We start from the raw sequence: 27,854 nt of genomic DNA on the forward strand, positions 1-27,854 counted from the left end.
CTTCCACTGACTCCATCTACACCTCACGCTGCCTCGGCAAGGCCAGCAGCATCATCAAGGACCAGTCTCACCCCGGCCACTCCCTCTTCTCCCCTCTCCCATCAGGCAAGAGGTACAGAAGTGTGAAAACGCACACCTCCAGATTCAGGGACAGTTTCTTCCCAGCTGTTATCAGGCAACTGTACCATCCTACCACAACCAGAGAGCAGTGCTGAACTAATCTCTACCTCATTGGTGACTCTCGGACTATCCTTGATCGGACTGTGCTGACTTTACCTTGCACTAAACGTTATTCCCTTATCATGTATCTATACACTGTAAATGGCTCGATTGTAATCATTGTTTTCTGCTGACTAGAGAGCACGCAACAAATGCTTTTCACTGTACACGTGACAATAAACTAAATTGACCACGACAAAGGTGAGTTTAATGGGAGCACGTGAAATGAAGCCTCGCTGTATTACAGGGACGCAGGAGATGAGGTCCTAGTGTGTTCAAGGGAAATGGGGCCCTGATGTATTAATGAGAGCCTGGAAATCAGTAGCAAGTTGGCCAGATGTTGAAGGGATAGCGGAATATCAACGTTTTACTGCAGCTGTGTTGCGTTCTACACAAGTAAGACCGTTCTCAACACGAAGAAAAATGCGGTGGAATTAAGTTATTAATAGAAAACCTGAAACACAGTGTGTTGTGCAGAAATAGGTCGGTCATAAATTATTCAGAACACTCTTCACTGGGGCGCTGCCAAGAGTAGGGTAACTTAAAACATGTGTGATACATACTTGCCCCTTCAACATCCCCCCTCGTTTTAAGAAGCAGGATATTTAACCTGGAATTGTACTAAGAATGAAGGCTGGGTCTGACTCAAGTGACTCAACCAGTGAGGGACTGTTGCAACGTTTAAACACATTTTTAAACATTGCCCCTCACCTTCCAGCGATGCCCTCTAGTGTATGATATCTCCATCTTGGGAAAAGGGTTCTGACTGTCTTCCCTATCTCTGTCTCTCAAAATTTGACATACTTTAACCTTTAGAAACCATTTTAATTTTCTTGAATATATTTAATGTATTGGCTTCCATTGCTTTCGGTGGTGGAGTGTTTCAAAGGCTCACCTCTCTCGGGGATGAAGTATGTCCTCATCTCAGTTCTAGTGCGGCACGGTGGCGCAGCGGTAGAGTTGCTGCCTTACAGTGAATGCAGCGCCGGAGACTCAGGTTCGATCCCGACTACGGGTGCTGTACTGTACGGAGTTTGTACGTTCTCCCCGTGACCTGCGTGGGTTTTCTCCGAGATCTTCGGTTTCCTCCCACACTCCAAAGACGTACAGGTATGTAGGTTAATTGGCTGGGCAAAAGTAAAAATTGTCCCTAGTGGGTGTAGGATAGTGTTAATGTGCGGGGATCGCTGGGCGGCGCGGACCCGGTGGGCCGAAGGGCCTGTTTCTGCGCTGTAACTCTAAATCTAAATCTATGTGGCTTCCCCTCACCTCTGACAATGATCCCGGACTCCTGGCGAGGGTTATCCTTCCTGCTTCTAGGCTGTCTATTCCTGCTAGAATTTTGCAGGCTTCGGTGAATGCCCCCTTTTTCTTCTAAACTCGAGTGGCTATAAACATCACCAATCTCCGACGAGTTTTTAAAAGTAAGTACTGAACACCCTTTGCCGAACTCCCTCCACAGCAGGACGATCCCTCCTCAAATACAGAGCCCGCAATCGCACACGGTACTCGAGGTGGGATTGCACCATCATGTTCCAGCTCTTAAACTCAACTAGCCACAAAAAGCTGGAGTAACTTAGCAGGTCAGGCAGTATCTCTGGAGAAAAGGAATAGGTGATGTTTTGGGTTGAGACCCTCGTAACCTTATAAACTCAAATCCTCTCCAATGAAGTATTTGGCTTTGTTGACGAAGGAACTCTATCTGAGTTAGATAGAGCTTTAGAGGCTAGTGGAATCAAGGGGTATGGGGAGAAGTTGGGCACAGGTTACTGATTGTGGATGAATTTAAGAGAGAGTTAGATAGAGCTCTAGGGGCTAGTGGAATCAAGGGATATGGGGAGAAGGCAGGCACAGGTTACTGATTGAGAATGATCAGCCATGATCACAATGAATGGCGGTGCTGGCTCGAAGGGCCAAATGGCCCCCTCCTGCACCTATTTTCTATGTTTCTATGAACTGCAGATGCTGGTTCATACCGAATATAGACACAAAATGCCGGTGAAACTCAGCAGGTCAGGCAGTATCTCTGGAGAAAAGGAATAGGTGACGTTTCGGGTTGGGACCCTCCTTCAGAATCAGAAGCCAAATTCTTGGCTTTCTTGCTGCCTGCCACACCTGCTTACTTACCTTCAGCTACTGATGAGACAGGACAGCCAGGTCTCATCACGTGCCTGTCCCCCCCCCCCCCCCCTTTTCTAATCTCTATTTTACATAGGTAGATGCAGGAAAAATGTTCCTGATGTTGGGGGAGTCCAGCATCAGGGATCACAGTTTAAGAATAAGGGGTAGAACATTTACGACTGAGATGAGGAAAATCTTTTTCACCCAGAGAGTTGTGAATCTGTGGAATTCTCTGCCACAGAAGGCAGTGGAGGCCAATTCACTGGATGTTTTCCAGAGAGAGTTAGATTTAGCTCTTGGGGCTAACGGAATCAAGGGATACGGGGAGAAAGCAGGAACAGGGTACTGATTTTGGATGATCAGTCATGATCATTTTGAATGGCAGTAATGGCTCGAAGGGCCAAATGACCTACTCCTGCACCTATTTTCTATTATTCAGATAATAATCCACCATCATGTTTTTACCAGTCTGAAGAAGGGTCTCGACCCGAAACGTCACCCATTCCTTCTCTCCCGAGATGCTGCCTGACCTGCTGAGTTACTCCAGCATTTTGTGAATAAATGGATAACATCACATTTGTCTTCCCTCTGCTGCTCACCTTTCCACCGTCTCCATCACACTGAGCTTCTCTGCATTCTGATGGCTCACACACCCACCCCGTTTAGTGTTGTATTCAAACTTGGGAATATTAGATGCCATTCCCTCATCCGGATCATGAATGTATATTGTGAATAGCTATGCTCCCATCATTGATCCTTGCAGCATCTTCTAGTTAGACCCCACTCCGCTCGGAAGACCCATTTATCCCCAGAGGGAAATCGACCATAGATAATTTCAACAACGGCCAGTTTCCTTTATCATCGTTACTTTTCTGCATATCTTTCATTCATTGTTCTTTATCTCCCTCGACATCATCGTCTATATCTCTCGTTTCCCTTTCCTGTGACTTTCAGTCTCGACTCGAAACGTCACCCATTCCTTCTCTCCAGAGGTGCTGCCTGTCCCGCTGAGTTACTCCAGTTTTTTGTGCCTATTCTAGATAATTCCAGAGATTAGTGCTGGTATTTGCTTTATTATTGTCACCTGCACCGAGGTACAGTGAAAAGGCTTCACGTGCTATCGAGGCAGATCGTACCAAACATGAGTAGATCAGGCAGTGCAAAAGAGAACATAAACAGTGCAGAATATAATGTTACAGCTATAGAGAAAATGCAAGATTAAAAAAAAGTGCAAGGACCACAACAAGGTAGATTGGAAGATGAGAAATTCATCCCTAGCATATCAGAGGTCAACTCAAGAGAATGATAATAGCAGAGCAAAAGCTGTTCTTAATGTACTTACACTAATGCATTGTGCAATGTTATGACAAAATTCAATTAAGTAGGTCGGTATAGAAAATAGAAAGCATTGTATCAAGAAGAACAATTCAATAGTAAATTACTGTACACTAATGGAGTAGTTTGGTTGCTGGTAAAGCATAGATGAAGATATAATAAAGATATAATTATGAAGATATCAATGTATTAAAATCCACTGTACTAATTTGGGGCAGCACGGTGGCGCAGCGGTAGAGTTGCTGCCTCAAAGGTGCCAGAGACCCGGGTTCGAATGTATTGTGCAAGTACATTAAGAACAGCTTTTATCATTCTCTTGAGTTGACCTCTGATATGTTAGGGATGAATTTCTCATCTTCCAATCTACCTTGTTGTGGTCCTTGCACTTTTTAAAAATCTTGCATTTTCTCTATAGCTGTAACATTATATTCTGCACGGTTTATGTTCTCTTTTGCACTGCCTGATCTACTCATGTTTGGTACGATCTGCCTGGACAGCACGTGAAGCTTTTCGGGTGCTGCCTGTATGGGTGCTGCCTGTACGGAGTTTGCACGTTCTCCCCGTGACCTGCGTGGGTTTTCTCTGGAATCCTCGGTCTCCTCCCACACTCCAAAGACGTGCAGGTTTGTAGGTTAATTGGCTTGGTGCATGTGTGTAAACTGTCCCTAGTGTGTGTAGGATAGTGTCAGCGTGTGGGGATCGCTGGTCGGCGCGGACTCGGTGGGCCGCGCTGTACAGGTGCTCCTCAGCTTCTGGTGGGGTTCCGTTCCAAGAAACCCATCGGAAACCGAAAGTATTGTCAGTCGAAATGCATTGAACCCGCGTGGTCACGTGGCGGGAAGCGCGCGGCGGCTCGCTACGGGTCCCTTCCGTTTGTACCATCGCAAAGTCCAACTATCCGCAGTCGAACCATCGTAAGCCGGGGAAAACCAGTAGAAACATAGAAAATAGGTGCTGGAGTAGGCCATTCGGCCCTTCGAGCCTGCACCGCCATTCAATATGATCATGGCTGATCATCCAGCTCAGTAGCCTGTACCTGCCTTCTCTCCATACCCCCTGATCCCTTTAGCCACAAGGGCCACATCTAACTCCCTCTTAAATATAGCCAATGAACTGGCCTCAACTACCTTCTGTGGCAGAGAATTCCACAGATTCACCACTCTCTGTGTGAAAAAAAACTTTCTCATCTCGGTCCTAAAAGACTTCCCCCTTATCCTTAAACTGTGACCACTTGTTCTGGACTTCCCCAACATCGGGAACAATCTTCCTGCATCTAGCCTGTCCAACCCCTTAAGAATTTTGTAAGTTTCTATAAGATCCCCCCTCAATCTTCTAAATTCCAGCGAGTACAAACCTCTAAATTAAACTAAACTAAACTAATGCAGCACGTTGTGCTTCAGATGAATATAAAAGTAATACATTACAATAAAGTTGGAAGATGGGACTGCTCCAAGATGCCAGATCTGAGTAGATTTGAGGAGCCTCTGCATAAAGAAATAGGGGGAAATAATATACAAAGAATGGTGAGTTATGCAGAAAATGTGGGATTAAATTACTAAAATCACTGTGGGATGAGAAGTGCATCAGTGATAAATGCCTAACATCACAGTGTGTTATGCAATTGTAATTAATTACAAAGATCACTCACTGTGTGGTAGAAAAGCAACAATGGTCGTTAAACCACAGTTTACTCTGCAGAAGTGAAAGTAATGCACTACGTAGAATGTGAGGGGAAGCATGTCGGTAATCAGCAACTTAAAGCACTTTTTCCTTTCTACAGTGCCCTCCATAATGTTTGGGGCAAAGACCCATCATTTATTTATTTGCCTCTGTACTCCACAATTTGATATTTGTAATAGGAGAAATCGCATGTGGTTAATTAGTGCACATTGTCAGATTTTATTAAAGGCCATTTTTATACATTTTGGTTTCATCATGTAGAAATTACAGCAGTGTTTATACATAGTCCCCCCCCATTTCAGGGCACCATAATGTTTGGGACACAGCAATGTCACGTCAATGTCCTAACCCCATTATCCTGCCTTCTCCCCATAACCCCCGACACCCGTACTAATTAAGAATCTATCTATCTCTGCCTTAAAAATATCCATTGACGGCCTCCACAGCCTTCTATTGCAATGAAGTCAACAGATTCGCTACCCTCTGACGAAAGAAATTCCTCCACTTCTTTCTAATGGTCTGTCCTTTTATTCTGATAAAATGATGGTAAATGGGATTGGACAGGCATAACACCAGACATCTGAAATAGACTTTCTCAAGGGCGGCACGGTGGCGCAGCAGTAGAGTTGCTGCCTTAGAACACAAGAGACCCGGGTTCGATCCGGACTTTGGGCGCTCTCTGTACAGAGTCTGTACGTTCCCCCTGTGACCTGCGTGGGTTTTCTCCGGGTGCTCCGGTTTCCTCCCGCACATATTTTGCAGACGAAATGCGTAGGAAGGAACTGCAGATGCTGGTTTACATAGAAGATAGACACAAAATGCTGGAGTAACTCAGCGGGACAGGCAACATCTCTGGAGAGAAGGAATGGGTGACGTTTCGGTCCGAGACCCTTGTTTGTGGAGTGAACTAAGATTAGCTAAGATTACTGACATTAGTCAAGTCAAGTCAATTCAAATCAAGTCAATAAAAACAACCCACGTTGACCAAAGTGCTGTACATCAGTTCAGGTACTAAGAAACGAACATACAATGGCACACAAACATAACAGCACATACATAAACAGTTCACAGCGCCCCCTCAGAGGGCCTCAAATGCTAGGGAGTAGAAATAGGTTTTGAGCCTGGACTTAAAGGAGTCGATGGAGGGGGCAGTTCTGATGAGGCATTAGTCACACAACAAAAGGGCAGTAGATCATCAGTAGGTAACTTGAAAAAATATTGCACAGAAGTAAGTAATAAAAGACTGAAGTACATTACCGTGTGTCGGAGGTGTGTGGGGAAGGGAACTTTGAAACGCTGATTGTACAGCGAGAAATCGGTAATTCAATTATAAAGGGGAAAGAAAATCCATCATAAATATCTCCAAACACAGTGTGTGATGCAGATTGCTGATCACACCATGATAGTTAATTAAGTCTACATCACTAGATAGCATGGGGAATGAGAGAACATTGAGAATTATGTCAAATACTGTCAAAGGTATTTATTTCACAAAGTGCTGGAGTAACTCAGCAGGTCAGGCAGCATCTCAGGAGAGAAGGAATGGGTGACGTTTCGGGACCAGACCCTTCTCTATACTTTCCCCTCTCTCCCCTATTTTCCCCTCTCTCCCCTATTTTGCCCTCTCTCCCCTATTTTCCCCTCCCCTATTTTCCCCTCTCTATACTTTCCCCTCTCTATACTTTCCCCTCTCTACCCTACTTTGCCCTCTCTACTTCTTTCCTCTCTCTACCCTACTTTTCCCTCCACTACTTTCCCCTCTACTCTACTTTCCGCTCTCCACTCCAGCCTCCCTTTGTTGGTTTCCGTTCCCTGGTCTCGCTCCACACCCGAGTCCAGGCGAATTCCAAAGATGTCCCTTTTGCAGACCGGTGCAATAAACACCTGGTGCTTTCTCTTCAGGAGTCGATGACGATAGCTGGCACGTTGGCAGAAACGATGATCGAAGCGCAGAGGAGCAAGCATCTAGCTTACTTGATAGCGGAACAAGGCCAGCTGAACTCCCAGTCTCCACTGCCGAGCTTCTCAAAGGTGGGTGACGTACTGTACCTGTGCATGTTGGCCTGGGCAATGCTCTCTGTGTGGCTCGTAGGAAGAGTGTGAAGATAAAACGTGCAGAAAGGAACCGCAGATGCTGCTTTACACCGAAGATAGACACAAAAAGCTGGAGTAACTCAGCGGGACAGGCAGCATCTCTGGAGAGAAGGAATAGGTGACGTTTCTGGTCGAGACCCTTCTTCAGGATAAAGGGAATAATGTTTAGTGCAAGGTAACGCCAGTAAGAAATGGTGCTGTAGGAGTAGAGATTCAAAAGAGTGGAGCAATTGTGTGGAGCAAGAGTGACCGCACCTGGGGTACTGTGTGCAGTTGTACAGGGCCCTAGTGAGACCGCACCTGGAGTACTGTGTGCAGTTGTACAGGGCCCTAGTGAGACCGCACCTGGAGTACTGTGTGCAGTTGTACAGGGCCCTAGTGAGACCGCACCTGGAGTACTGTGTGCAGTTTTGGCCTCCAAATTTGAGGAAGGATATTCTTGCTATTGAGGGCGTGCAGCGTAGGTTTACTAGGTTAATTCCCGGAATGGCGGGACTGTCGTACGTTGAAAGACTGGAGCGACTAGGCTTGTATACACTGGAATTTAGAAGGATGAGGGGATCTTATCGAAATCGAAACGTATAATATTATTAAGGGGTTGGACACGTTAGAGGCAGGAAACATGTTCCCAATGTTGGGGGAGTCCAGAACAAGGGGCCACAGTTTATGAATAAGGGGTAGACCATTTAGAACGGAGACGAGGAAAGACGTTTTCAGTCAGAGAGTTGTAAATCTGTGGAATTCTCTGCCTCAGAAGGCAGTGGAGGCCAACTCGCTGAATGCACTCAAGAGTGAGCTAGATAGAGCTCTTAAGGATAGCAGAGTCAGGGGGTATGGGGAGAAGGCAGGAACGGGGTACTGATTGAGAATGATCAGCCATGATCACATTGAATGGCGATGTAGGCTCGAAGGGCCGAATGGCCTACTCCTGCACCTATTGTCTATTGTCTATATTGTAAGTCTGAAGAAGGGTCTCGACCTGAAACTTTACCTATTCTCTCCAGAGATGCTGCCTGTCCCGCTGAGTTACTCCACCTTTTTGTGCCCATCTATCATGTGGTAGTTCTCACTGCAACCCCTCCTCACCTCCTCATACTGTTTATAGGAATGGGCGACGTTTCAGGTCCAGACCGTTGCTCAGACAAGACGACGGCATGGTAGTGTGGGCACACTGTGGGTGGGCACACTGTGGGTGGGCACACTGTGGGTGGGCACAATGTGGGTGGGCACACTGTGGGTGGGCACACTGTGGGTGGGCACAATGTGGGTGGGCACACTGAGTGGGCACACTGTGGGTGGGCACACTGTGGGTGGGCACACTGGGTGGGCACACTGTAGGTGGGCACACTGTGGGTGGGCACACTGGGTGGGCACACTGTGGGTGGGCACACTGGGTGGGCACAATGTGGGTGGGCACACTGGGTGGGCACACTGGGTGGGCACACTGTGGGTGGGCACACTGTGGGTGGGCACACTGTGGGAGGGCACACTGGGTGGGCACACTGTGGGTGGGTACACTGTGGGTGGGCACACTGGGTGGGCACAATGTGGGTGGGCACACTGGGTGGGCACACTGTGGGTGGGCACACTGTGGGTGGGTACACTGTGGGTGGGCACACTGGATGGGCACACTGTGGGTGGGCACACTGTGGGTGGGCACAATGTGGGTGGGCACACTGTGGGTGGGCACACTGGGTGGGCACAATGTGGGTGGGCACACTGGGTGGGCACACTGTGGGTGGGCACACTGGGTGGGCACACTGTGGGTGGGTACACTGTGGGTGGGCACACTGGGTGGGTACACTGTGGGTGGGCACACTGGATGGGCACACTGTGGGTGGGCACAATGTGGGTGGGCACACTGGGTGGGCACACTGTGGGTGGGTACACTGTGGGTGGGCACACTGTGGGTGGGCACACTGTGGGTGGGCACACTGTGGGTGGGCACACTGTGGGTGGGCACACTGTAGGTGGGCACACTGTGGGTGGGTACACTGTGGGTGGGCACACTGTGGGTGGGCACAATGTGGGTGGGCACACTGTGGGTGGGTACACTGGGTGGGCACTGTGGGTGGGCACACTGTGGGTGGGCACACTGTGGGTGGGCACAATGTGGGTGGGCACACTGTGGGTGGGCACATTGTGGGGACCCTGTGGGTGGGTACACTGGGGGTGGGCACACTGGGTGGGTACACTGTGGGTGGGCACACTGGGTGGGCACACTGTAGGTGGCTGCAGGGATTGAGCAGGTGTGCACTGGGCAAAGAGTGCTGTGGCAGAGCACAGGATGGCACGAGGGGTGGTGGGATGTGAGGGATACCCCTCCCCCCTGAGAGATGTGGGGAGAGCGGATCGATGGGGAGGGGGGAGTGCCGCACAAGAGTGATCGCAGGGTGAAGTCATTTAGTTTAGTTTAGAGATACAGCGCGGAAACAGGCCCTTTGGCCCCACCGAGTCTGCACCGCCCAGTGATCCCCACACACTAACACTATCCTACACACACTAGGGACAATTTACATTTGTAGGAAGGAACTGCAGATGCTAGTTTACACCAAGGAAAGACACAAAACGCCTGGAGTAACTCAGCGGGACAGGCAGCACCTCTGGGGAGAAGGGACGGGTGACGTTTCGGGTCGAGTCCCTTCTTCAGACTGAGAGAACTAGTGTGAATGGGTGTGATCGTCGGTCGTGGACTGAAGGTGTAGGAAGGAACTGCAGATGCTGGTTTAAACCGAAGATAGACACAAAATGCTGGAGTAACTCAGCGGGACAGGCAGCACCTCTGGGGAGAAGGGACGGGTGACGTTTCGGGTCGAGACGTCTAAAAAAGGGTCTCGACCCAAAGCGTCACCCATTCCTTCTCTCCAGAGATGCTGCCTGTCCCGCTGAGTAACTCCAGCTTTTTGTGCCTGTCTTTGGTGGACTGAAGGTCCTGTTTCCATGCAGTGTCTATCAATCATTCAATCAATCAAGTTGGGAAAGAGATGCTCATGCCCAACTCCCAGATGCTGAACTCTGGATAGGTTTATTTTCAAACTAGACCAAGTGGACCCATTGGGCCCAAACCTCCCCTGCATTGGTGCAGCACCCTCTCCTTCTCCTCCCCTCTCCCCCCTCCCTATTCCCCCCCTCCCCTCACCTCCTCCTTCCCCTCCCCTCACCTCCCTCCTCCCCCTCCCTCCCCCCTCCCCTTTCCCTTCCCCCTCCCCGTCCCTCCTCTCCTCCTCCCCCTCCCTCCCCCCCTCCCCCTCCCTTCCCTCCTGCTCACCCCTTCCCACCCCCTTCCCCATCCCCCCTACTCCATCTCCCTCCCTAGGAGATAAATTTAAACTTCAAAATGTGAATAACTTAAAAAATATAACACCGATATCAATGAAACTTCTTCCATTAGCACCAAAGGGACGACGGTGAGTAAGGTGGGCCTAAAATTGTCGCGCTATCGTGTACCGTTTCAGCTGTAGTTCAGGAACAAACAAACAAACAAACAAACAAACAAGAGGTTTTGTACATAGATGTTCTTCGTGTCCTACTGTCATTGCTGCCTCTCATCCTTTCCCCTTTATTTCCAGATTGTTCGACGGCAGTCCCATCGTAGGAAGTCTGGCCTGGGAGCACTACTTTTCGGTAAATTTGATTCCCTGCAGTTCTGCGCGACCTATTCCAGAATCTCAGTGAGGAAGGAGACCACTCCGTCCGTCAAATCTGTACTAGCTCATTAGTCATCGCAGCAGAATTGGGCCATTCGGCCCATCAGGTCTACTCTGCTATACCATCATGGTGGATCTATCTTCTCCCTTTCAACCCCATTCTTCTCCCCCGAACCTTTGACACCCGTACTAGTCCAGAACGTGTCAATCTCTGCTTTAAAAATACCCATTGACTTGGCCACCACAGCCATCTGTGGCAATGAATTCCACAGATTCACCACCCTCCGGCTAACGTTCTGAGCAAGGGAAATCAGCTCATCCACGTCCCCTCCCACACATTCCCCAAAACCCTGCTGGATCTTTCCCCTCAGATACTTCTCCAGCTCCATTTTAAGTGCTGGCGTTGAATCAGCCTCTGCTGGTGGCTCTGGCAGTGTGTTTCAGATCCAACTACTGGGTTGGAGGAGGTAAAGCTTCCTTCAGTCATTCTTGCTTCTTCAGATATTGTCCATCATTGTGTGACTACTCTGCCAGTGGGAACAGATTCTCCCTGACTATCTTTCATTTGTACCTCCAGAACCCACACCTCCAGATTCAGGGACAGTTTCTTCTCAGCTGGTATCAGGCAACTGAACCATCCTACCACAACCAGAGAACAGTGCTGAACTACTATCTACCTCAGACTATCCTTGATCGGGCTTTACTGGCTTAACCTTGCACTAAACATTATTTTCATATCATGTATCTATACACTGTAAATGGCTTGATTGTAATCGTGTATTGTCTTTCAGCTGACTGGTTAGCACGCAACAACGGCTTTTCACTGTACCTCGGTACACGTGACAATAAACTAAACTGTACTAAACTCTATATTAGCTCCCTCGCATCCTCTCCTGATCCAAGGAGAATAACGCCAGCTACTCCAGTCAATCCATGGGTGTGAAGAAGGGTTGCGACCCGAAACGTCACCAGAGACGCTGCCCGACGTGCTGAGTTACTCCAGCATTTTGTGTTCTACCAATCCACAGGTCTGAAGACTCAGCCCTGGAGTCAGTTTGGATCTTGCGTCCGCACCTTACCTAAAACCTTCATGTTCACAGGTTTCAAGGGACAGAATTAGGCCATTCGGCCCATCAAGCCTACTCCGCCATTCAATCATGGCTGATCTATCTTTCCCTCTCAACCCCATTCTCCTGCCTTCCCCCCATAACCCCTGACACCCGTCCTAATCAAGAAGTCTTTTCCTGAATGCACAACATTCCAGTTGTGGCTGAACCAATAAACCACAATCTGCATGGGTGACGTTTCGGGTTGAAGCCCTTCTTCAGACAGGGTAATCTCTCGGCCCAAAACGTCACCCCGTTCCTTCTGTCCAGAGATGCTGCCTGTCCCGCTGAGTTACTCCAGCATTTTGTGTCTGTCTTCGGTGGAGACCAGCGTCTGCAGTTCTTTCCTACGCACCCAGTATCTGTAAGCTATTTCAACCACTCTGCCACCTTCAATGAACTATCTACCTTTACCCTCTCCGTCTCTATTCTTCTCATTCGTCCTCCCAAAAGGTGACATTTCACATTTTCAACGTTAATTTACACCTGCCACAATTCCGCCGGCCTTTATTCACTTCCCCGAGGACTGTTATCACCCACAAGATTCACCTTGCCTCGAAGTCTGCGAACGATGCAAATTTAGAAATGTTGCCCTCAGCATCCATCCTAATCAGTTTATTGTCACGTGTACAGTGAAAAGCTTTTGTCACGTGCTCACCAGTCAGCAGAAAGACTAAACATGATTACAATCGAGCCATTTACAATATATATATACATGATAAGAGAATAAGAGGAGAACAGTCTTACCTCCGTAGAACGCAACTCAGCTACGGCAAAACTTTGATGCTCCGCTATCCAATCCTTCAACATCCGGCCATCTTGCTACTGATTTCCAGGCTAGACACAAAATGCTGGAGTAACTCAGTGGGTCAGGCAGCATCTCAGGAGAGAAGGAACGGGTGATGTTTCGAGTCACTTCTGAAGAAGGGTCTCGACCTGAAACGTCACCCATTCCTTCTCTTTCTCTCGAGATGCTGCCTGACTCAATGGAAGGGAGGTTGGTTGTGTGATGGTCTGGGCTGCTGGCCTTGCCGAGGCAGCGTGAGGTGTAGATGGAGTCGGTGAGAGGGAGGTTGGTTGTGTGATGGTGTGGGCTGCTGGCCTTGCCGAGGCAGCGTGAGATGTAGATGGAGTCAGTGGGAGGGAGGTTGGTTGTGTGATGGTCTGGGCTGCGCTCATGCTTGCTCTCTCCCCGTTCTCACCAACAGGGGACAATGAAGACGCGGAGGCCCTGAAGGCGAAGAACATCAAGCAGACGGAGCTGGTGGCCGAGCTGCGAGAGGCCATCCTGCAGGTTGCCCGACACTTCCAGTGCCTCGACCCCAGAAACTGCAGCATCGTGAGTAGACTCAACAGGGCAACATGTCCACACAGAGGGTGGTGGGTGCATGGAACAAGCTGCCAGAGGAGGTAGTTGAGACTGGGACTATCCCATCGTTTAAGAAACAGTTAGGCAGGTACATGGATAGGACAGGTTTGGAGGTTTATGGACCAAGCGCGGGCAGGTGGGACTAGTGTAGCTGGGACAGGTTGGTCGGTGTGGGCAAGATGGGCCGAAGGGCCTGTTTCCACACTGTATCACTCAATGACTGTACGGAGTTTGTACGTTCTCCCCGTGACCTGTGTAGGTTTTCTCCGGCATCTCCGGTTTCTTCCTACACTCCAAAGACGTACGGGTTTGTAGGTTAATTAGCTTGGTGTAGTTGTAAATTGTCCCCAGTGTGTGTAGGGTAGTGTTAATGTGTGGGGATCGCTGGCTGGCACAGTCACGGTAGGCCGAAGGACCTGTCTCCACTCTGTATCTCTAAACTTAAAAAAAGTTTAAGATGAAGCAGTCCAGATGAATGGTCTCAACCCAGAACATCAACTGCCCATTTCACTCCACGGATGCTGCCCGACCCACTGAGTGTCTCCAGCACTTTCTTTACTGCAGAGTAAGATGGCAGCACTTCTCAGACAAACCTCAGAGTTTAATTCAAGAAAGAGATCCGTCTTTTCTGCTTCTGCAATGTTTACTGTAATCTTCTGGACAATGAAGCAAATTATTTGTTGTGCAGTGTGCAGGATTTAGATTATGCCCACACCTAATGAAAGCTAATGGCACGTTGGCCTTCATAACGAGGGAATTTGAGTATAGGAGTAAAGAGGTCCTTCTGCAATTGGACAGGGCCCTGGTGAGACCACATCTGGAGTATTGTGTGCATTTTTGGTCTCCCAACTTGAGGAAAGACATCCTTGCCATTGAGGCAGTGCAGCGTAGGTTCACGAGGTTAATCCCCGGGATGGCGGGACTGTCGTATGAGGAAAGACTGGGTTTGTATTCACTGGAGTTTAAAAGGATGAGAGGGGATCTTATAGAAACGTGTAAAATTATAAAAGGACTGGACAAGCTGGATGCAGGAAAAATTGTTCCCAGTGTTGAGGGAGTCCAGAACCAGGGGCCACACAGTCTAAGAATAAAGGGGAGGCCATTTAAAACTGATATGAGAAAAAATGCTTTCACCCAGAGAGTTGTGAATTTGTGGAATTCTCTGCCACAGAGGGCAGTGGAGGCGAATTCACTGGATGAATTTAAAAGAGAGTTAGATAGAGCTCTAGGGGCTAGTGGAATCAAGGGATATGGGGAGAAGGCAGGCACGGGTTACTGATTGTAGATGAAACAAGGGAGGATGGCTTTGTGAAGGTTCTTGGAAACATAGAAACATAAAAAATAGGTGTAGGAGGAGGCCATTCAGCCCTTCGGTGCTGGCTCGAAGGGCTGAATGGCCTCCTCCTACACCTATTTTTTATGTTTCTATGTTTCCAAGAACCTTCACAAAGCCATCCTCCCTTGTTTCTACCTCTCTATCGCCAAATCCAATCCACGTGCAGGGGCTGGCTTGTTGCTGTGCCTGACTGTACCTTTGAGCACCCTGGACCAGGGATTGACTTGCCTCCTCCTCCATAGGAGCTGACGCCAGATTACTCCATGGAGAGCCATCAGAAGGACCATGAGAACTACGTCGCCGTGTCCCGGAACGGACGACGCCGAGCCAAAGCGCTCCTGGACTTCGAGCGTCACGATGACGATGAGCTGGGGTTCCGAAAGAACGATATCATCACGGTAGGTGTGAGATGCTGCTCCACGTCATAGGGTCACAGATCATACAGTGTGGAAACAGGCCCCTCATAGAGTCACAGCGTCTCACAGCGTGGAAACAGGCCCCTCATAGAGTCAAGTCAGGTCAAGTCAATTTTATTTGTATAACACATTTAAAAACAACCCACGTTGACCAAAGTGCTGTACATCAGTTCAGGTACTAAGAACGAACATACAATGACACACAAACATAACAGCACATACAAAACAGTTCACAGCGCCCCCTCAGAGGGCCTCAAACGCTAGGGAGTAGAAATAGGTTTAGAGCCTGGACTTAAAGGAGTGGATGGAGGGGGCAGTTCTGATGGGGAGAGGGATGCTGTTCGACAGTCTAGGAGCTGCAACCGCAAAAGCGCGGTCACCCCTGAGCTTAAGCCTAGACCGCGGGATAGTCAGTAGCCCCAAGTCGGCCGACCTGAGGGACCTGGAGATAGAGAGGTGGGTTAGAAGATTTTTGATGTAGGGAGGGGAATGTCCTTTTAGGGCTTTATATGTGAATAGGAGGAGCTTGACGTTAATTCTGTACTGTACAGGGAGCCAGTGGAGAGAGGCCAGAATCGGGGCGATGTGGTCCCTTTTACGGGTACCCGTCAGGAGTCTCGCTGCGGCGTGTTGGACCAGTTGCAGGCGGGACAGGGAAGATTGGCTGATCCCAGTGTATAGGGAGTTGCAGTAGTCTAGGCGGGAGGAAATGAAAGCGTGAATGATTTTTTCAGTGTCGTCGAATTGGAGGAAAGGTTTGATTTTAGCTATGGTACGAAGTTGGAAGAAGCTGGCTTTTACCACAGCGTTGACTTGCTTGTCAAACTTTAATGCAGAGTCAAATATCACGCCGAGGTTTTTGACATGCGGTTTGACTAGGCAGGATAGACTTCCAAGACTGCCTGTTATCAATTTGATGGAGTCGGGGGGGCCGAATAGGATGACCTCAGACTTGCTCTCATTTAATTGGAGGAAGTTCTGTGCCATCCAACATTTTATGTCCTCAAGGCAGTGTAAGAGGCTGTTTAAATTTGACCGGTTGTTGGGTTTCAGGGGGAGGTAAAGCTGTGTGTCATCGGCATAGCAGTGGAAAGAAATGCCGTGCCTTTGAATGATTTGGCCAAGGGGGAGCATGTATAGAGAGAAGAGAATGGGGCCTAGGATGGAGCCTTGTGGAACTCCGCAGGAGAGGCTAGCTGGAGAAGAGGAATAACTGCCTATGTTGATGGCGAAACTCCTATCTTTGAGGTAGGAAACGAACCAGCTCAGGGCAGTGCCATCAATGCCAACCGCGTACCGGAGACGGTCAATAAGGATGGTGTGGTCCACTGTATCGAACGCTGCGCTGAGGTCGAGAAGGAGCAGGATTGCACAGTCGCTGGTGTCGATGGCGAGAAGCAGGTCGTTGTGTACCTTCAACAAGGCAGACTCTGTGCTGTGGTGGGCTCTGAAACCTGACTGGAAACTTTCCAGGATGGTGTTTTGGTGCAGGTAGGGCACTAATTGGTTTAGGATTGTCTTTTCAAGGACTTTTGACAGGAATGGCAGTTATACAGTGTGGAAACAGGCCCCTCATAGAGTCACAGTGTCATACAGCGTGGAAATGGCCCTTCATAGTCATAGCAGTCATACAGTGTGGAAACAGGCCGCTCATAAAGTCAGCGTTATACAGTGTGGAAACAGGCCCTTCGGCCCAACCGTTCCATCTACACTCGTCCAACCTGCCTGCATTTGATCCATATCCCTCCAAACCTGTCCTATCCAAGTACCTGTCTGTTTCTTAAACGTTGGGATAGTCCCAGCGTCAACTACCTCCTCTGGCAGTTTGTTCCATACACCCACCACCCTTTGTATGAAAAATTGACCCCTCGGATTCCTATGAAATCTTTTCCCCTTCACCTTGAACCGATGTCCTCTGGTCCTCGATTCCCCAACTCTGTGTGTCGACCCAATCTATTCCTCTCATGATTTTATACGCTGATTTGATGTAGTGCAGAGCCCTGAACAGTGGGAAACATAGCAGACACCAGAATGCAGATAGCCACAAAGTGCTGGAGTAATTCAGGCAGCGTGAACTACTCCAGCAAGATAGCGCAGCGGTAGAGTTGCTGCTTTACAGCGAATGCAGCGCCGGAGACTCAGGTTCGATCCTGACTACGGGCGCTGCACTGTAAGGAGTTTGTACGTTCTCCCCGTGACCTGCGTGGGTTTTCTCCGAGATCTTCGGTTTCCTCCCACACTCCAAAGACGTACAGGTATGTAGGTTAATTGGCTGGGTAAATGTAAAAATTGTCCCTAGTGGGTGTAGGATAGTGTTAATGTGCGGGGATCACTGGGCGGCACGGACTTGGTGGGCCGAAAAGGCCTGTTTCCGGCTGTATATATATGATATGATACTCCAGAATAAGTAGTCCTCTGAGTTACTCCAGCACTCTGTGTTGATGCTGCCTGACCCGCTGAGTTACTCCAGCACTCTGTGTTGATGCTGCCTGACCCGCTGAGTTACTCCAGCACTCTGTGTTGATGCTGCCTGACCCGCTGAGTTACTCCAGCACTATGTGTCGATGCTGCCTGACCCTCTGAGTTACTCCAGCACTCTGTGTTGATGCTGCCTGACCCTCTGAGTTACTCCAGCACTCTGTGTTGATGCTGCCTGACCCGCTGAGTTACTCCAGCACTCTGTGTTGATGCTGCCTGACCCGCTGAGTTACTCCAGCACTCTGTGTTGATGCTGCCTGACCCGCTGAGTTACTCCAGCACTCTGTGTCGATGCTGCCTGACCCTCTGAGTTACTCCAGCACTCTGTGTTGATGCTGCCTGACCCGCTGAGTTACTCCAGCACTCTGTGTTGATGCTGCCTGACCCGCTGAGTTACTCCAGCACTTTGTGACGATGCTGCCTGACCCTCTGAGTTACTCCAGCACTCTGTGTTGATGCTGCCTGACCCGCTGAGTTACTCCAGCACTTTGTGACGATGCTGCCTGACCCGCTGAGTTACTCCAGCACTCTGTGTTGATGCTGCCTGACCCGCTGAGTTACTCCAGCACTTTGTGACGATGCTGCCTGACCCGCTGAGTTACTCCAGCACTCTGTGTTGATGCTGCCTGACCCGCTGAGTTACTCCAGCACTTTGTGACGATGCTGCCTGACCCTCTGAGTTACTCCAGCACTCTGTGTCCATCTTCAGAATAAACCAGCATCTACAGTTCCTTTCTACACACCAAAGCGTGCAGAACACCTTGAACTGGTTATGTGCTGACGCCACGCACAGTGAGATAGTCAGGGTGGCACGGTGTCACAGCGGTAGAGTTGCTGCCATGCAGCGCTGGAGACCCGGGTTCCACCCTGACCACAGGTGCTGCTGTCTGTACGGAGTTTGCACGTTCTCCCCGTGACCTGCATGGGTTTTCTCCGAGATCTTCGGTTTCCTCCCACACTCCAAAGACGTACAGGTATGTAGGTTAATTGGCTTGGTGTATGTGTAAATTGTCCCTTGTGTGTGTAGGGTAGTGTTAATATGCGGGGATCGCTGGTCGGCGCGGACCCTGTGGGCCGAAGGGCCTGTTTCCGCGCTGTATCTCTAAAACTAAAAAAAATAGAGACAGTCTAGACTAAAGCAAGTGCCATTATGGAGGGGCCTGTGTGCAAATGTTCTTGAAAGGTGGTGGGTCGTGTTAAGAGAGGGCTTGGTGAATAATGGGATCCTAGCATTAATCAGTAAAGCAGAGTGCAAGAGCAGGTTCATATGTAGCTCATGCTGGTTAGTATTTAACTGGAGTATTGCGTCCATCTCTGGACCAGCAGATGTGAAAGTCCCAGAGAAGGTGCCTAAAGCCTTTGTGAGATGATTCCAAAAGAAGAATGTAAGCAGAAACGTGTTTACATATAGATAGGGTGGTTCTGATCTGAGATTCACCACCTGGAGTAGAAACAGAGTCAAGAGGTAGCAGAAAAAGCCACAAAATGCTGGAGCAACTCAGCAGGTCAGGCATCACCTCTGGAGAACATGGATAGGTGTCGTTTTGGGTCAGGATTCTTCTCTGTTGCCTCACCCGCTGAGTACCTCCAGCTCTGTAATGGCAACTTCCAGACTTTTCCAATTGCCATTACCACACAGACGCAGACCCCAACACAACAGATTTTCCAGTCTAATTAGTTGTTTATTGAATTAGTTGTACAAACAAGGAGATGTACATACCAGGCTATACTTATTTTGCACACAAGTCGTAGCTGGCTGCTCTGTCCCTGGTCTGGTCCCAGGCCTCTAGGTCTGGCCTCAGGTCTGGTAAGAACTATATACCCTCCCTCCCTGTATCTGCCCACTCCAGTCCCTTATGCCCATACATATACACCACCCTGTCCATCTAACATCCGCCCCCAAGTCTCCAAAGTAATACGGCAAGATATATCTAGACAAAATAATATAAAATGCCAACAGCAGCTAGCCTAAACATAAATGGCTCCTACAAGCACCTTGTGTCCATCTGCAGTTCCTCGTATCTTCAATCAGAAAGGAATGGGACAGGGGCATGGGAACAAATAACTCATAGGTTTCTGTGAAAAGCGCTGTAGAATGGAACCAATGGGCTTGTATGAAGAGCCAGCATAGACTCAATGGGCCGAATGGCCCCCTTTGAGGCTCGTTGTGACGTCTTCACATCTTGCTTGCCCAGCTCCCCTTGTGTTTGGCTGCAGTGCACTTGGCCTATCTCTCTCTCATGAGGGTGATATCCCAGCGGGCCAGGGCTCTGTGAGTACACCAAGTGTTCTTTAGACATGATGAGGTTGCTGCCTCCACCATGTCTCTAGTCAACGGTGGTTGGGAATGTTGTCTACTATGAGCGACCCTGCACCAGATTAATCTGGGGTATATTATCCCCATGGTGCACATAATGCTGGAGTAACTCAGCGGGACAGGCAGCGTCTCTGGGGAGAGGGAATGGGTGACGTTTCGGGTCGAGACCCTTCCTCAGACTGAGCTCGGTCTGAAGAAGGGTCTCGTCCCGAAACGTCACCATTTCTTCTACCCAGAGATGCTGCCTGTCCCGCTGAGTTACTCCAGCATATTAGGCAGCAAGTGAAATTGATGCGTTGGATGCAGGAGAAATGGGCAGGAGTAAAGACCTGAGCGACTTTGACAAGGGCTAAATTGTTATGGCCAGACCACTGGGTCAGAGCATCTCTGAAACGGCAAGGCTTGTGGGGTGCTTCCGGTCAGCAGTGGTGAGTACCTACCGACATTGGTCCTTGTTGGGCGCCCAAGGCTCATCGATGCGCGAGGGCAACGAAGGCTATCCCGTCTGGTCCGAACCGACAGAAGGTCGACTGTGGCACAAGTCACAGAAAATGTTAATGGTGTTCACGGGAGGAATGTGTCACAATACACAGTGCATCGCACCCTGCTGCGTATGGGGCTGCACACGGAGGACCAACAGCATATTAGGCAGGTGGGCATAATGTTTTAGCTGATTGGTGTAGATAGGTTAATTAAATGGGCAAGAAGTTGGCAGATGATGTATCTCCAATCTAAACTAAATGGAAAATGTGAGGCTATGCACTATGGGCAGAAAAATGAAAAGGACAATTATTATTTGAATGGAGTGACACTACAAATATTGGTTGTAATGGGATCTGAGGGTCTTAGTGTATGAAATAGAAAAGGTTAGCATGCAGATGTACCAAGTAATTAGTTTAATTTAGTTTCGAGATACAGCACGGAAACAGGCCCTTCGGCCCATCGAGTCCGCGCCGACCAGCGATCCCCACACATTAACACTACTCTACACACATTAGGGACAATTTTTACTTTTATACCAAGCCAATTAACCTACAAACCTACGTCATTGGAATGTGGGGGGGAAGCCGAAGATCGCGGAGAAAACCCACGCGGGTCACGGGGAGAACGTACAGACAGCACCCATAGTCAGGATCGAACCCGTGTCTCTCGCGCTGTAAGGCAGTAGCTCTACTGTTATGCCACTGCGCCGCCACTAGAAAGGTCAGTGAAATATTGGCCTTCATTGCAAATGTACGGAGGAAACAAACACTGAGGGACGCAGGGCCACACCTGCAGTTCCTCATGTCTCCACTGCATGTGAAGTGGCTGCCGTTCCCACTGACCACACCACTTCACTTTATGTGCCTCTACTTTACGTGAAGCAACGTGCGTTAGATAACGTGCACCGTCCGACCGCTCGGGTTACTCCTGTGATGCGTGTGATTTTGGACTTGCCGTGTGGTGCTCTCGGTGAATCTTCATGCCGCACTTCCCCCCGGTAACTGAGGTGGACACTTGTACCTTTCAGATCATCTCTCAGAAGGACGAGCATTGCTGGGTGGGGGAGCTGAATGGTCTACGAGGTGAGTGCCTCTACAAAACGCTCTTCAGTCGGGTCGCCCGCGGCAGCACAGCTTTACACTGTACCTCAGTACACGTGACAATACACAAACGGAACTGGACTTGACTTGCATATGAAGTAAGACTGGATAGACTCGGCTTGTACTCGCTGGAATTTAGAAGATTGAGGGGGGATCTTATAGAAACTTACAAAATTCTTAAGGGGTTGGACAGGCTAGATGCAGGAAGATTGTTCCCGATGTTGGGGAAGTCCAGAACAAGGGGTCACAGTTTAAGGATAAGGGGGAAGTCTTTTAGGACCGAGATGAGAAAGTGTTTTTTTACACACAGAGAGTGGTGAATCTGTGGAATTCTCTACCGCAGAAGGTAGTTGAGGCCAGTTCATTGGCTATATATAAGAGGGAGTTAGATGTGGCCCTTGTGGCTAAAGGGATCAGGGGGTATGGAGAGAAGGCAGGTACGGGATACTGAGTTGGATGATCAGCCATGATCACATTGAATGGCGGTACAGGCTCGAAGGGCCGAATGGCCTACTCCTGCACCTATTTTCTATGTTTCTATGTTTAGATCAAGTGTCAATCCGGCTCAGCATTGACAACAGCCCATAGAGTCATAGAGAGTGATACAGTGTGGAACAGGCCCTTTATAGAATCATAGAGTGATACAGTGTGGAAACAGGCCCTTCATACAGTGATACAGTGTGGAAACAGGCCCTTCGGCCCAACTTGCCCACACCAGCCAATATACCCCAGCTACATTAGTCCCACCTACCTGCGCTTGGTCCATATCCCTCCAAACCTGTCCTATTCATGTACCTATCGAACTGTTTCTTAAACGTTGGGATAGTCTCACCTCAACTACCTCCTCTGGCAGCTTGTTCCATACACCCACCACCCTCTGTGTGAAAAAGTTACCCCTCGGATTCCTATTGAATCTTTTCCCCTTCACCTTGAACCACGAGGTCCTCTGGTCCTCGATTCCCCTACTCTGGGCAAGAGACTCTGTGCATCGACCCGACCGAATGAATTCAGGGCACATGAGAGCAAGAATCAAGTGAGAGCAATGGGCCCTTCACAACCTCAGCGATGAATGTGAATGGTTCTGGTGATGATCACATGGGTTGCAGAGCTGGAAACAACAGGGAGAGGGTTGCACTGACAAGGGAGGTGCAGTTTATTGTCGTATGCTTAAGTACAGCAAGGTACAGTTACAATGAGAATCTTGCAGCAGCTTCACACCCACATACACTCAGACAACACACTACACTGCAGATAGACACAAACTGCTGGAGTGACCCAGCGGGTCTGGCAGCATCTCCGGAGAAAAAGGATGGGTGATGTTTCGGGCCAGGACCGTCCTGCAGGATGAAGAAGGGTCCCAACCTGAAGACTCACCTCTCCCGCTGCCTGACCTGCTGAGTTACCCCAGCGGCTTTAGAGAAGCAGGGCGGGCGGCTTTTGCCGTGATCCAAGGGTTTAATAAACTCAAGAGACTTTTATTTGGGGTGGCACTGTAGCACAGCGGTAGAGTTGCTGCCTTAGAGCGCAGGAGACCCGGGTTCGATCCCGAACACGGGTGCTGTCTGTACGGAGTTTGTACGTTCTCCCCGTGACCTGCGTGGGTTTTCTCCGAGATCTTCGGTTTCCTCCCACACTCCAAAGACGTGCAGGTTTGTAGGTTAATCGGCTTGGTATAAATGTACAAATTGTCCCTCGTGTGGGATAGGGGATCGCTGGTCAGTGCGTACACGGTGGGCCGAAGGGCCTGTTTCTGCGCTGCATCTCTAAACTAAATACAAATTTAGCACCGGGCAGATTCGGTGGTATCCTGTCTGCTTCATAGATACAAAAGCATCGCCCGGATTTGCTGCTTCTCCAGTTGTGGCCGCCGACATCTTCCACAAGGGGCAGCAGCGAGCCCTCCTTCACCATCCGCCGCACCGTCCCATTGATGCGACTGTTCTTGCGGCTCACGTCGTAGCCCCTGGTTGAGAGTGCTTTCCTCAGGGCGCCGCCACCGACAGGACGCATGCAATCACCTGGGGGCTGCCTCCCCTCTCATCAGGTGCTGCCTCTTACTGTCGGCTGTCAGTTTGTCCACTCCGCTGCTCCCCCCTCCACCACCACCTCCACCTCCTCCTCCTCCTCCACTCTGCCACCCCCCCCCCCCCCCCCCCCACTACACCTCCTTTTCCTTCTTCTTCTCCCCCAGAGTCAACCACATCATCCCAACCAAGTTCACTCCCACTCCAAAGGCGTACAGGTTTGTAGGTTAATTGGCTTTGGTGAATGCGTAAATTGTCCCTAGTGGGTGTAGGATAGAATTAATGCGCGGGGATCGCTGGTCGGCGCGGACTCGGTGGGCCGAAGGGCCTGTTTCCGCGTTGTATCTCTAAACTAAAGACTAAAAACTAAAAGTAAGTTGCCCCATCTACGCTGGCCCCATTCGCCACCCTTAGTTTATGAGAGAGATGTTCAGTGGTCTGATAATGGCGGCCAAGAAGCTGTGTCTGAATCTGGTGGTACGTGCTTCCAAGCCTTTATATCACGTGCCTGATGAGAGAAAAGGGAATGACTAGGGTGTCAACTGTAAAATGTACAAATAGGGAACAGCAGGTGCTGGTTTACAAAAGAAGACACATAAAGTGCTGGATTAACTCAGCGGGTCAGGCAGCATCTCTGGAGAACATGGATAGGTGACGTTTCGTGTGTGGAATCTTTCCCCTGGCAAAGTTGGCTCCTTTCCCGATACAACATGAAATGTAGATGGAGTCAATGGGGAGAGGGCTGTTTTGTGTGTATAGACAATAGACAATAGGTGCAGGAGGAGGCCATTCGGCCCTTCGAGTCAGCACCGCCATTCAATGTGATCATGGCTGATCATTCTCAATCAGTACCCCGTTCCTGCCTTCTCCCCATACCCCCTGACTCCGCTATCCTTAAGAGCTCTATCTAGCTCTCTCTTGAATGCATTCAGAGAATTGGCCTCCACTGCCTTCTGAGGCAGAGAATTCCACAGATTCACAACTCTCTGACTGAAAAAGTTTTTCCTCATCTCCGTTCTAAATGGCCTACCCCTTATTCTTAAACTGTGGCCCCTTGTTCTGGAGGAACTGCAGATGCTGGTTTAAACCGAAGATAGACACAAAAAGCTGGAGTCACTCAGCGGGACAGGTGACTCAAGAAGTCTGAAGAAGGGTCTCGAGCTGAAACGTCACCCATTCCTTCTCTCCAGAGATGCTGCCTGTCCCGCTGAGTTGCTCCAGCTTTTTGTGTGTGTTTTGGGCTGTCTCGTGGGATGGGCTGAGCTCAATCCACAACCCTCTGTGATTTATCGCGGTCTTACACAGAGCAATTGCTAACCCAATCTGTGATGCATCCCGATAGGATGCTTTCTGTGATGCATCTGTAGAAAATGGTAAGTCCTAGGAGACATCCTGAATTTCCTTGCTCTTCTGAGGAAGTAGAACTAATGAACCGGTAAAGACAACAGTTGCAAGCAAGATTTTATTTGTACCTGTACCTCACCATACTTGTGCATTTGACGCATGGTGGCATGGTAGCACGGTGGCGCAGCGGTAGAGTTGCTGCCTTACAGCGCCAAAGCAACGTATTCGATCCTGACTACGGGCGCATTCTGTACGGAGTTTGTACGTTCTCCCCGTGACCTGCGTGGGTTTTCTCCGTGATCTTCTTTTTTTTCGATTTTTTTTAGAGATACAGCGTGGAAACAGGCCCTTCGGCCCACCGAGTCCGCGCCACCCAGCGATCCCCGCACATTAACACTATCCTACACACACTAGGGACAATTTGTTACATTTACCCAGTCAATTAACCTACAAACCTGTACATCTTTGGAGTGTGGGAGGAAACCGAAGATCTCGGAGAAAACCCACGCAGGACACGGGGAGAACGTACAAACTCCGTACAGACGGCACCCATAGTCGGGATCGAACCTGAGTCTCCGGCGCTGCATTCGCTGTAAGGCAGCAACTCTACCGTTGCGCCACCATGCCACCGTGGTTTCCTCCCATACTCCAAAGACGTGCAGGTTTTGTAGGTTAATTGGCTTGGTATAAATGTAAATTTCCCCTGGTGTGTGTGCGATAGTGTTAATGTGCGGGGATGGCTGGTCATCGTGGACTCCATGGGCCTATTTCTGCACTGTATCTACAATTAGAAACTACGACTATAATCTTGACTTGATGTGGATATCTCGCAGCAGATTGTGGGAGAGAGAGGGACAATGGATTTATGATCTGCTGCTGTGGTAGTCAAACATGGGACTAATGTCCCAGGCCTGATGAAGCATTTCATGCACTGCTGTTTTTGGACATGGGATGCTAGCTAGGAAGTTCCGCTCGTTGCTGCTAAATTCATCTCTGGCCTTTCCTTCCAACAGGCTGGTTTCCTGCAAAATTTGTGGAGATCCTGGATGAACGTAGTAAAGAGGTGAGCTCACACAGAGGCTGGTGGGTGTATGGAACGAGCTGCCAGAGGAGGTAGTTGAGGCTGGGACTATCCCAACGTTTAAGAAGCAGTTAGACAGGTACATGGATAGGACAGGTTTGGAGGGATATGGGCCAAAGGTGGGCAGGTGGGACTAGTGTAGCTGGGACATGTTGGGCAAGTTGGGCCGAAGGGCCTGTCACTCTGTGACTCTTATGTTAATAGTGAGTGGCATTCACATTTGTCCTGTCCAAATTCTTTGCCACAGAGGGCTGTGGAGGCCAAGTCTTTGGATATTTTTAAGGCAGAGATGGATAGGTTCTTGATCAGTACGGGTGTCAGGAGTTATGGGGAGAAGGCAGGAGAATGGGGTTGAGAGGGAAAGATAAATCAGCCCTGGTTGAATAGACTAAATGGGCCGAAATCTGCACCTATCACTAATGAACTTATCCTGTGTGTATTGTATTCCGTGAAGTGCTCTGGTATTTATTTCCCAGTTTCGGACGCGCTCTTGTGTCTCAGAGGCTGACAGGGTGATTTGTGCGTAGGAAAGAACTGCAGATGCTAGCTTAAATCAAAATGCTGGAGTAACTCAGCGGGTCAGGCAGCATCTCAGGAGAGAAGGAATGGGTGAGGTTTGGGGTCGAGACCCTTCTTCAGGGTGACTTGTGTTCCTGCCTGCAGTACTCCATGGCTGGAGATGATTCGGTGTCGGAAGCCATTACAGACTTGGTGCGGGGGTCGCTGTGTCCCGCACTGAAGGCAATATTCGAGCAGGGTCTGAAGAAGCCGTCCATCCTAGGTGGGCCGTGTCATCCCTGGCTGTTCATCGAAGAGGTAACGGCACCTCGCCCGCATTCCAAACCTTTCCATTCGTCAACTATCTCTCACTGTTTTTGTTTGCGTTAAACAAATGTATTAAGGTCACGTTGCTGCTGTTTTAGACGTTGTGAGGCCGCATTTAGAGTATTGTGTTCACTTCTGGGCACCCTGTTTAGTTTTAATCGCAATTAATTGTAATTAATTTATTATAATTAATGAATATATTAATATATTAAGTAATTAATGAATTTAATTAATCAAGTATGTTTTGCAACATACAAAGAATTTGAATTTGCCGTACAGCCATACCAAAAAAAGCAACAAGACACACAACTACATAAAAATCAACATGACCATCCACCACAGCGGCTCCTCCACATTCCCCACTGTGATGGAAGACAATAAAGTCTTATCTTCTTTCCTCCTTTTCTCCCACGGTCAGAGCGGTCGAACCATCCGTAGTCGGGGCGATCGAAGCTCCCGCGTCGGGGCGGTCGAAGCTCTTGGGGCTTGGAGCTCCCGAAGTCGGTCCCTAATCAGGGGCCGCGAGCTCCAGGATGTTAAAGCCCGCGGTTGGAGCTCCCAAAAGTCGATCCCCAGCAGAGGCCGCCAGCTCCACGATGTCAGGCCGCAGTGCGGACGGAGATGCGATACAAAGAAAAGTCGCATCTCTGTCGAGGAAAGAGATTTAAAAAGTTTCCCCCCCCCGCACATAAAACATAACTAAAGGGACATTAAAACATACACTTAACAACAGAGTAAAAACAACAAAGAAGAGAAAGACACGACAGACCGTTGGCAGAGGCTGCCATTGATGGCGCCACCTACTGGTTTTAGTTTAGAGATACAGCGCAGAAACAGGCCCTTAGGCCCACCGAGTCCACGCCAACCAGCGACCCCCGC

At 49.3% G+C, this 27,854-nt stretch overlaps 1 protein-coding gene across 5 annotated transcripts in view; it reads left to right on the forward strand.

Moving 5' to 3' along the window:
* The window catches only part of sgsm3 (small G protein signaling modulator 3), a 101,297-nt gene that overhangs the window by 56,517 nt on the left and 16,926 nt on the right, over window positions 1-27,854 (forward strand). For all 5 annotated transcript variants that reach the window (XM_078430544.1, XM_078430546.1, XM_078430547.1 and 2 more), the window contains 7 exons: window positions 7,258-7,386; window positions 11,019-11,073; window positions 13,411-13,541; window positions 15,150-15,305; window positions 21,629-21,683; window positions 26,083-26,132; window positions 26,814-26,966. In XM_078430544.1, coding sequence (XP_078286670.1) covers window positions 7,258-7,386; window positions 11,019-11,073; window positions 13,411-13,541; window positions 15,150-15,305; window positions 21,629-21,683; window positions 26,083-26,132; window positions 26,814-26,966 — 729 coding nt within the window. The remainder of the gene's footprint in view (window positions 1-7,257; window positions 7,387-11,018; window positions 11,074-13,410; window positions 13,542-15,149; window positions 15,306-21,628; window positions 21,684-26,082; window positions 26,133-26,813; window positions 26,967-27,854) is intronic.

Source organism: Rhinoraja longicauda, chromosome 40 (genome assembly GCF_053455715.1).
Source record: "Rhinoraja longicauda isolate Sanriku21f chromosome 40, sRhiLon1.1, whole genome shotgun sequence".
Lineage (NCBI taxonomy): Eukaryota > Metazoa > Chordata > Chondrichthyes > Rajiformes > Arhynchobatidae > Rhinoraja > Rhinoraja longicauda.